The 11,775-nt window shown below is 45.0% G+C and overlaps 1 protein-coding gene across 1 annotated transcript in view; it reads right to left on the reverse strand.

Moving 5' to 3' along the window:
* Nucleotides 1-11,575, reverse strand: part of LOC119551200 — a 47,385-nt gene extending 35,810 nt beyond the window's left edge. Inside the window, exon 1 of the mRNA XM_037860402.1 lies at nt 10,855-11,575. Within this exon, the coding sequence (XP_037716330.1) occupies nt 10,855-10,920 (66 nt within the window). The 5' untranslated portion in view covers nt 10,921-11,575. The remainder of the gene's footprint in view (nt 1-10,854) is intronic.
* Between the last annotated feature and the right edge of the window lie 200 nt (nt 11,576-11,775).

Here is an 11,775-nt window from a genome sequence, read left to right on the forward strand (position 1 = left end):
AAGATATTATAAGCTTTCCATTCATTAATATGGTTCAAGGGAAAGTTCCCTTAGCCCCTCTAATTGTCTGTTCGAGACCATAATCCATTTAGATCAGTTAACGATTTTATTATTTCAAACTTTTGCCAGCCAATTAAACATTAACAACACCCCTGGCCGCTCCCTCACTAAATGCCGGACTAAATGCTGTCTATCGCTTGATGGTTGTAATTAATAAGACACGCCAGCAATCATAATTGAAAACATGTCTCTTAGCGCCGAAAGCCTCGTAACAGCAACACGTTGCAAGTTGCTGCGGGCAGGGGGCTTAAATGGGATGGCACCCAGACCTCGCTCTGCCTATATCAAACAATCTTAAACTTAACAAGCCACAGAACACAGAATACAAAACACTCCCCCTATTTGTGGGCCGCGCCCCTGCCGCTCATCGTGCCCCATCGACAATTGTTTGACTTTGCAGCAATGTTGCAAGCAGCAAGCTGCAAGCTGCAAACTGCACTTGTGTCATGTGTGTGTTTGTGTCTATTAGCAAAGACAGCTAGGAAAATACCAGTTGCCGTGGCAAGTTGCTACTTGCTGGTGTTGCTGCTGCTGCTGCTGCCAGTTACAGTGTTGCAGGTTGCAGTCTGCAGGTTGCAGACGAGCGTAAGATAAACAATTGCCTCTCGGACGGAACGTGCGGCCAGCCAAATGCAATTAAGCTAAAAATGTGAAAAATATCCCCCAGCGTTACTCCAGTAAATGTGGATAGACACATCCACAACCCCCCTTCGGGAAAAACACTCGGCAGCCATGTCTGCGCCTAGAAATGGTAGACCCTCGATAAATAAAAATGTAAATGATGTCTGCTCTGCTTTAAATTGATAAAACCGGCAAGGCTGGGGCGGAGTTGCGTCGGAAATGGGGGAGGTCGTTTCGAGGATAGAGTTTTAATTGGCGTTAGTCGATGCGATGTGATGGAGTGGATTAATTGATGAGATATTATTATGCATATACTGTCGATCAATTCCAATTATAATCTCCAGATCTTGAAAACAAGCCAGTTTCTTAAAATAAGTACCTAATCCTTAAACTCTCTTCCGAATGACTTGACTCCAGGGATTGCCTAATCCCTCTAAGGTAGCTAAACAAACAAGTTCTCAACAACAGAAACCAAGAACAGCACCCCTGACGACCCGAAGACACCCAATTCAATTGCACAATTTGAACAGCTGTGCGCGAAGGTAGCCGAGCAGGACCTTCTGGGACCTTCTTCTGCAGAAGCGCGAGTCCTTCTTCCTGTAACTGCAGTTGCGTCGGCGTTTGCTTTGACATTTGGCCCAGTGCAAGTGCCACCTTGAGGGGTCCTGTAAGCGGGAGGGAACCGCGAGGAACAGGAAGCGGCCTGAAATTTCCACAGTTCCCCTGTCGCAGATAGCCGAGAGCCCTACTTAGATAACAATTGCAGAAAGTGCATTCGCAATGTAAGTGCAGCCAGGGCAGCTGAGGAGTACTCGAGTGGAAAAGGATGCCGCGGGTGAGGATATGTGTGTCAAGGGCAGGCGCCAAACTGAGGGCCAGTATGGAGGGGAAACGAGCCCGAGCTCGAGGAGACCTACAGCTGTCGCGAAGTTTCGAGTCGGGGTCACACCCACCGCCACCGGACAATCAGCCACAAAAACAGGACGAACGGCGACCAACGAAAGGGAAATGCGACAGAAAACCGCAAGCCAAATTGACCGGAAGCTCTTATTAATTTGCTATTAGCCATAGACAGACAGGAAGTTAACTTAATTTGTGTGGCTTTGGCCTAAACAGACTGGCCAAGAGCCAAATGATATACAAAAAAAAAGGCGGCAGCATTAAGAGCAGACAGTCGAAAGAAAACAAAACGCTTTCTAAACAGGATGTGAGCAGGACATGTGAACTTCAAACGAAGCAGTGGTGGAATGGTCGAAATGGCAGAAAAATGCAAGTGAGCTTTTACCGTTAGCGGTAACGAAGCCTGATTAGATCAGCCAGGACAAAGGACCCCCGGCTCAGCCTTTCTCCCCACCAGGGGCAATTAAAATGTTTGCTCCAATTGCGTTAGGTCACTTTTAGAACCCCTCCCCCCCTGCCCGCTTTCACTTTTCGTACCAGGGATGCGGATAAAGAACCCCAGACTTCAGATCGCAGGCTCGCGATATATATGGTACGGGAATAAAAAGAACAAAAGTCGTTAATGATAAGAGACCAAATGACGTACAGCCCCTCTTTTTATTCGCTTGTTCTTCTTCTTCTTCGAGGGGGGAACGATTAGACCTACGGACAGACACAAGGTTCACCTTGGACTCGAGTGGAAGTATTCCCGTTTTTATTGCCACAGCGAGACAGGAAGCACTCGGCATCGGCAGCGGCACACAATGCGTTGGGGGAAGACCTCTAGACAATTGCTGTTCCACAAATGAGGTGCGAGCTCTCGATGGCGAGATTATCATATCAGGGCACACATCGGATGTGGAGAGCCCTTGCAGCACCCTCATTTGTATAGGAAACAGCAGTGTCCTACTTCTCCAAGTCCTGCTCCTGCTCCTGCTCCTGCTCCTGCTGCTTCCTCGGATCCAGAAAGTGAAACCCGAGGTCTGGCAGGAAGCCGGGAGATGAGCGTGTGCCGACTTTATTCTGGTTTTTGCACACAGCACGTGCTCTTTTGAAAGATGGGGAAACAGTCACAGAATGTGTTGTCAAAAGTATAAATTGTGGTAAAGTAAAAAAGTTTCAGAAAATAAGATTAAAATAAGAAATACAAAATAATATCATATCATATCCTATCCTATCATATCATATAATATTATATCATATCATATCATATCATAACATATAATATCATGCCATGAAATATCATATCATATCATTATATCAAAGAAACGAAAATGAAAGATTTTAAAATTATTTAAAGGTTATTAAAATCAACACCCCTTTAGGCATAATTTTGTAAGACCACTTATTGTCTATAACTTCCCAAAATTATGATTTAGAATATGTTTTTAAAAGTATAAATTGTAAAAATGTAATTTACAGAAAACCTATAAAAACAATAACACAAATGAAATATACCAATCCGAAAAAAATAAACTACAAAGGTTATAAGTTAGCCACAAGCTTTAGTATTATCTTCTAAAATTACATGCATTATTTCGAAAAATCAACCCCCCTATGTGATGATTTACGAGACCATTCCTGTCCTATAACTTTCCATAATTATACTTTTATGCTGCGATTTTTTCGACGGCAAACTTCCTGATCCCATAAACGCAGTCTAAGGGCTGGGTAGAGCCCCCCATTTTTTAGTTCTCTTGCTCCGGCAATTGCGAATAATGATTTTATGCATTCGATGACAGTTCTCCGCCTGCCGCTAACTTTTGTTTGGTTTGATCGGCTTAATTATTCGTAGACAAATGGCTGTTGCCATTCAGGGAGTCAAACGTAAAAAAGTCAATTAAATGGGAATGGTGGGGGGTAGATAATGCCGCGGGGGGGTGGTGGTGGAAAGTATCGCCAACTGTCGGCGGACACGCGCCACCATGGAGTTGCAATTTCCGAGTTATGCGTGCGAAAATGTGGCATGGCCAAGTGGCAACTCCGAGTGGCAAACTCCGAACGGGAAAACCGAGGATGGCGAATGGAAAACGCGGCACCTTGCTCCGTCTGGCGTCGCTTTTAATGCTTTTCTTGGTGTGAATTAATTTTATTGCCTAATTGTCTCTCCACGCCACATGTTGAAACTATTAAGCGCATTTTAAACAGGCCCAACTATGTAAGTTTATGGGTCCTCGCGATGGGACCCGCCCCCTTAGCAAGGCCCTAACGCTCCGACTTTACGAGTCCGTTCCGTGGGTAATGTGTTTTCCAAATATATTTACCGCTCGCCAAACAGTTTTTGGCGACACTCGGAATTGGTTTCTGCTCTAAACGCTCGAATATGTCTTTATTTTTAAGCGGAAAACGTTTGCCCGAAAATCGCCTTGCCAAACAGGAAATGCTCTCTGGGAAAATAAAAGTATTTCAGGGAATTTTTGAGTGTGCAGAAAAATTCTGAAAGGTGTATCTTGGTGGCAGTAAAAATATTTTAGGCAGTTGTTCAGAGGAAATATTAAATATTTTGGTATTTCAGCCTTAGTCAGATAATTTCGTATTTTGTTGCAGGCTTCTGTATCTGTAAGATAAGCTAAGGAACCTATCCTTGCGATCAGATAACTACCCAGGGTATCTACCCAATAAAAATATAAATAATTGCTTTATTTATGTAAGAGATTTTGAGAAGAAGATACAGCAGTTTTAGCTATTTAGATTGCAATCTTGGGACTCCCGTTTACTGGCGATCGCTTAAAAACTTTTTCGTTAATTAGCTGCTGTAGATACAGTTTGCATCCCGCAGATACGTATCTTTCGCATCGCCTCGGCGTTATTTCAGCTGTTCCCAGCTGACTGCGGACTTGTCTAGGACCAGTAAGTCACCCTCACCTGTTTGCATTGCCATGGCTACGGGGATGTGGTATCTCATACCTCATTTTTCCTATGGCCAGTTTGTCGTTTCCCTCGCCCTGAACGTTTTTATTAATTGCACGTGGGGGGACCTTTGGTGGTTGTCTTCTAGCCACTCTTTTTTTTTCCCAGTTGTTCCTATTCTCCCTGCCAGTTCCTTCCCTTTTGACCGGTAGTGCTTTTGTTTTTTGTATTCTGTATGTACTGTATGGATACTTTTTTCTGACTTTCCTCATTGCGTTTTTCCTTAGCGCTTCCCGCTCATTTTTTCCTCCTTGGCACAATGGGTTAACCCACACACACGCACCTCTGATCACTTCCCCGACGGCGTTCGTTTAGCTCGATTACGCTTCCGGTTGCTATTGCCGACTTCCCTGCTGCTCTCCGTTTTTTAAATGCCCCGATCCTGCAATCGAATGACACAATTTCTGTTTTGTCATCTGCCCCTGATCGCCGGCGAAGGCTTCCTCTGGCCATTGTCATTAGCCTCCTTTCTATATATCTAGATACACAGAATGCTCCGCCTGATGATCGTGGCAATTAGGTGTGTGCACCGGTGTGCGTTCTTCCGAGCTGCGAAGGCAAATCCATTGTCTGGCCAGGGCGCAGCTCACATAAATTATGGGATAATCCGACATAAGCGTATTTCCATGATCTTACCGGGGCCCTCGGGTTTACGGCGACTGAATGAATGAGTGCCACAGTGACTGCCTGACTGAATGAGTGATTGAGTAACTGAGTAACTGACTGACTGAGCGACTGAGCTGCTGACAACTTCCTGCTGGTGGGGACCCTCTAATTAGTGTTGTGTGTAATTGCCGCCTCGTTTTGCCTTGCAGATTAGCTGACATTCACATAATATCACATGTATGGTGTGGTGCTCCGAAAAAACCCACCCCACCCCCTGCTTTTAGCCTGGATTAGGTTTGGCTAACACGCAAAGTTTAGCCAAGTCTAGATGCATGGCATCCAGCGTGTGGGGAACAAAATACGATGACACCGATAAGCGGCTACCGCCGTCTGACATGCGAGCCACCCACTTTCCAGGTGCTTTTCCACCTGCAACCGCTTTCAATTTGCACAGGAATTGATTTGTTGCTTTTTATTTGCGCTATTTCTTTTTTGGGGTTAGTGTCAAGCACGCAAACGATGGGTCATCGGCTGAGTGACACTCGTCTTTGACCCCCAAAAGATGCAGCTGCCGGAATGAAAAGTACGCGGAACACTGCCCCCATTTTTGGAAATTAAAATCGAGTCTGGAATCAGATGTGATTGCCTTAATTGTGTGTCTAATCAATCAATTTCTGTTTACTTCGAATCTGACTGGAAATTTTGGGGGCGCTTCATTATGATAGCACTGGGAATTTATCGAATTCCGTTCTTGGACTTGCCAGATTAGATTAACCCGTCGACAGTGTCGGGGCATTTGATACCCACACATAACGCTGGTCCGGCTTTAGCTTTTGGGTTTCCAACTGTCCAAATCGGGGACCCTTGGCCGGCTGAAAGGCCTCTGATAAAACACACTAATTTACACATTTAGATATTAGCCACAGGTATTGCCCAAGGAGTACTGATGTTGGTGAAACTGATTAGATTTGGATAAAAGGCGGCTGGTGACCCGTTGTATAGATTAATTGCTTAATTGATCGATTTATCGTCTTGCCGGCGACTTTATGACGCCGATTAGAAGCATGTATGGTACGATTTTGGATGGCCAAGAAAGGAAGGAAGTCGCGGGGGTATTGGGGGGGGGGGGGGGAGAAAAGGTGCCCAGATGCGGACTGATAAGTGGATTAGTTGATCACGGTAGCCAGACGTCCGATCGCCAATAAATCGCTGGCAATTTCAATCGATCGACGGCCAGGGAGTAGCTTTTTTATCGCATTCCTCTTTGCGCTGCGAACTCAAACTAATCCCCTGTAAGATGTCCACACACCGAGCATTTCCTCTCGCCATTAGCCACTGGAACCCATGGAGCTTGGACCATGGAGCTTGGAGTAAACCATTACCCATTAGCTGGAGGGGCAGATCGGCACTTCCTGGGACACCAGGCAGGCAGCGCTGTTAATGTGTGACTTTTGCTGTGTTTTTCAACGACATTAATTTTGTGTGTGCCGGCTCTTAAGCCGGATTTAGTTAAGCAGCTCAGGCATTGAATACGCTGCCCCAGACGCTTCGGTCGCATTTTGTTGGGACCGCTTAGGAAATATAATCCCTTTTGTCGATGCCAGGCATGATCGCCGCTTATTTCACTCACTGTGACTGGGCCGGCGATCACCTGTTTTGGGAATCGGTATCGATATTCGTCCGGCTCCGTCTCGCAGCCCCCTTTATAATGTGTCGCACATTAGTTAGCAGTTAATACTTTAAACAAGACGAGGTTACCGACTCTTCGACTTGAAGAAATATGCTCGCAAGCCGATTGTCGCTGTGACTTGTAGAAATCACCAGCTTATGATTTTCAACGGGGCGTATTAGTGATAACTAATAAATCTTCAGCACCGAAAATACCCTCGTGTAAGCCCCACAATGTCATCGTGATCAGAACCAAAGTTTATAATCACAGAAACGCCTATATATATACACAATATATATATATATATTTATGAACCCCACCAGATATTCATTTCATTTCCACTTGCCGCCAACCCACTTGTCATAATTTTCAAAACATTCAAAAATTTATGTCCACCGAAGCGGAGGAATACGGATTTGGCTGGCCCATATAAAAATAGTTGCAGAGGGGCTGAAAATTAAGAATTCAGAATTCAGTCTCGTATATCTACGGGGAACAAGCTAAATCCACTAATTAAGAGTGAAAAAGGTGGCAATGGGGGAGGAAACATTGGGAGATGACTTTCGAAATGCGTAAATTGTAAAAAATTCGATTCTTTTCCCGTGTTTTGTCACAGTCTGTGCATTCCGATTAAGCTGAATGACAAATGCCCAAACAAACACCCAAAGACATCGAATATCCACAATCTGGACTGCTCCTCCTCCTCCTGGCCGCCCAACAAATTAATTACCCAAAGTTGTCATTATCATTCGAACTTTTCCATTTTTGTTTTTCGGCTTGTATTTTTATCAGCTTTCGGTTCGCCTTAAGCTACAAAGCCTGAACCGCTTTTATCGCAATGTCTTACAAATCGTTTTATCAAGGTGTCATTAGCTATGAGGAGAACAACAAAAACCGAACGGTGTTCTATGATAAGTGCAGAAAGGAAAACCTCGACAAGTCGAACACGTTTTGTTGATTATCTGAGGAGCTGCAGAGGAGGAGAGAGCTTGCCCGAGCGGCGCCTTTGAAAGCGATTCCGTATGGGGAATGGGGTATACCGAACCCAAAATCGAAACATGAACACACGAAAACCGATCACAGAAAAATAGTGGGGAATTGATTTAAGACCGCTCTGCAAGTGCCAAAATAATAATGAAAATGAAGAAATAGAAGACCGAAGACAAGCTGACAACGTGTAATTAACTTAAAGCGTTTTCGGTGTTTGATTTACCTGGCCACTTACCGCCAAGTACTATCTGGTACTGTCACCCAGCTTTTAGTTTGATTGAAAAAAAGCTCACTGAACGAACAACAAACGAAATCTGGATCTGAAACAGAGTCTCAATCTGTATCTGTATCTGAAGCTGAGGCCAAGTCCGCCGACTTATGATAATAATCATTATAAATTATTATAATCCAATCGGCTTTGAATAATTAATAAATACTTTTATATATAGGCGGTGGTGTATTGCTCAAATGCGAACTCAGCGAAGGCGCATAATCGGGCCGTAAAAAGCCCCAAAGCCGCTCAGCTGACAACAGATCGCCAAGATCGGAGTGAGAAAGCGTCGAATTAAATGCTAAAAATGTGTTACAATCAAGTAGCACTGGCACCCAAGCGGCTAAAGAGATCAGGAAATATTGAGTCTGTTAGGGGGGGGAGTGTCAGGGGACAGGGGAACATACCTAAGCTCTGATAAATGCGCACTGCCACCGCCCGAAGAATTGAAAGAGCTGCTAGTGGCAGTAGAAGACCCAAGGAAGAAAAGAAAGCCAGAAGTCAGGAGGCGGCACCACAACAACAGAGCCACAAAGATGACAAACAGTTTGGACATTTATGAGCAGCATTTAATGGACATTTGACTACCGGAATTTAACGAAACCGAAAACGTGGGATGGAGAAGGGGGCCCAGGGCTTGGGATCTGAAAGCAGGGCCCAAAGAAAGGGCGAAGAATGCATTTGATTGGAGGCCCGATTCGATGCGCAGCCGGATTAACTCCGATCCCGATTATCATTAGTCTTGGGAGCAGATCACAGGGGAAAACCAGGCAGAGGAAATGACTATTCGATGATCGGGGCACGGTGAGCAGGAAGCGGCGGCGAAGAAGATTTCAATTAATAAATATTCCATTATCTGACTCTTAATGCCTCCCCGCCCTCCCTAACACTTTCCGATTAGACAAAATCAAACCATTTATAATTTATAAGACGGCCTATCTGACCAACCGAAGGGGTCTAGGTGATCTAACCGAGTGTGAAGAGACTCGCTCGGCATTATCTATTCCCCGGTGCGATTTCGATATTGTTTCCCTAAGAAAAGCCCAAAAATATTATCACAACAATAAAGCTAAATGCTTTATAATTAGTTTGCAAGCCCAAAAGAATCACACACACACTCTCGCAGATTTGCTATAGAAAAAAATTTGTTATAGTTCTGAAAGAACTCACATTTATTTATACCCATTCTGGCCATACTGGTTTATTATCTGGCCCAGTCAGCAGAGGACCCGGCCAACTTACGCCGTCTTATCTTAATCCCATTCACTAAGCATATGCGTCGACACATAAAACTGTCAAAAAATAAAGAAACAACACAAAAAAAAAGATGAAACAAAACGCAGCCAAGCCGAAGCTTCGAATGCTCTAGCCTAGAAAAATTCGAATCTAATCGAATTAAAATATATATAAATTATTACATCACGGAATATTTTTAGGACTTCGTCATTAAAAAATTTTGAGAAATTATTATTATCGGCTATGAGATCTTAAAGAAATCTAAGGAACCTACAAAAACCAATCCCAATTGGAAACTCTCGAACCCATTAGAAAAAACCGAATCCCCGAGGATCCGTTCGGCTGGATTTCAGTGCCTCAGCTGAAATTGTTTCATGGCTATATAAAGTAATCTGAATCCTCCTCTGGGAAGGCCTGAATTCGTGATTAGAAATACCAACTATTCCCCATGGCAAGGGTATATGTTTGTTTTCGACTTGGCCAGTATAATAATTCTTGTGGCATGATTTGAGCTTAAAGACAATGGCGGTGGGTCTGAGATTTGGTTAATATACAACATAGAGACGTTTTCGAAGTCGAATGGAAATAAAATCCATAAATTCTTGGATTAGTCACCCCCCGTTTTGGGCGTTTGGGTAACCGATTTCAAAGCGATATCGATGGGCTGAGCACCAAAGGCAGAAGTCAGACCGCGGAGCCAGATAAATAATAATTACACTCACACAACATAATCAATTATGTCTGCCAATAAACCGCACACACGCACACACACCCAGATATCTCCGGACATGTGTATGAGTGATCCCCCACTTTTTCCCTGATCGGTTTTGGACTCGAAGGGAGTTGGGTTGGGACTAATCACGCCAGCATGTTCATAATCAATTTTATCGCACTTATTTGGATTAATTGCGATATCAGTGACAGGGGCGCTCGAGTCCGATAAAAAAACAACGATGACGCGAGGGCAAGGCCCAGAGACATGCTCTATAAGGTGGGGGTGCTCACCCTATACCCATCCGTAAGCCCCATTCGATATCTAAGTTCGTCATCGCCTTATGCCGAAATTACGAGCATTTGTCAAAGTTACCGTCGGGATTATCTTATCTGGCTGGCAAAAGCTCTCTCGTAGAACCGGGAACTCAACCCAGTTTTTCGTCGGGGGGTTTTGGGGATCGGCTTTACAATGCAATTAGCGCCCGAACAAGAAGAACATAAAGAACGCAGCGACGCAAAAGATAAGCATTGGGGTGGGGGCTTATCGTAGCACCGATCTAGAAAATCTCAGCCGATAAGGATTATCTTAATCTGCATAAATAGCGAAACGAGCGCATATCTACACGGGCGTTATCACTATAACTTGGCCATATGTCGCACGGCCGATTTTGTTTGCTTTGAACTGATTCATTTTGGATGGGGGATGGGCGGATTCGGTGGGGTGGAAAGCGATCTGACTAATGGGTGTGAAGTGCCGCCGGCAAAGCGATCTCGCTGGGTATGATGAAATCTGGGTAGTATCTCTATAGAGATTTTTCAGTTTGGGTTCTCAACTCACCTGCTGACCGGCATTGGCCGCCACCCAGGCCTCGGCAAAGGTCTCCATGGCGCTCTGGAAGTCCATCTCGATGGCGATTCAAAGTTCTAATCACTGACTCTACAGTTCACGTACTTCTTTTATGGGCCAGATGCAGGCGCTTTGGCATTAATTGCAATTTGGATGGTTCGCTGTGATTTGCTTGATTGCAATTTGTAAACGCGATAAGGGGTAGCTCGATTTCGAATTCGATTGGGGTATATTCTTTGATTTGATTTTTTTTATTATTATTATTATTTTTTATTTTTCTAGCAAGTGACGCGGATACGCAAATTAGACACAGGCACACACACACGCGCAAACGCACAAAGGTAGAGGTGAAACGCGGGTTTCCGCATGGAACGGATTCGATGACGCTAGTGGAAGCTGCAGTTCCAGTTGTTGTTCCAGTTGTTGTTGGGGGCGACGCGACATCATTAGTGCCATGAAATCGGGAGCTGATCGCCTGGCTGCGTCACCAGGATTGGCAGCGTATCTAATTCGGCAATCGCAGATCCAGCGAAGCGTTCTGGTTCTGAGCTTTCCTCCTGGGGCATAGATGTAGGTGGATGTGCGTGCGTCCTCTTAGCCTTCTGAGTCCTTTGGCTCTGGAAGGAACTGATCTAGCTCTCTGGGCCTCTCTTCGCTATGCTTCGCAGTGTATGGGTGAGCGGACGCGCGTCAAGACATCCTCTCTTGGCCAAAGTTGTCGAACAACTGAAGGCATTCTTTAACCCTCGCCCGCTGGCTCTGCCGCCGCCGCTGCCGGCGTCGCTGTCGATGTTGCCGGTGCCGGTGTTCGGTGCTCGGTGTTCGCCACTCGGTCTCTTTCGGTCTTCGGTCTCGTTCTCGCCCACCCCCTCCCCCTTTTTGACCCAGGTCGCTCTCACGCGGCTCCATTTG

This window comes from Drosophila subpulchrella, chromosome 2R (assembly GCF_014743375.2).
Source record: "Drosophila subpulchrella strain 33 F10 #4 breed RU33 chromosome 2R, RU_Dsub_v1.1 Primary Assembly, whole genome shotgun sequence".
Lineage (NCBI taxonomy): Eukaryota > Metazoa > Arthropoda > Insecta > Diptera > Drosophilidae > Drosophila > Drosophila subpulchrella.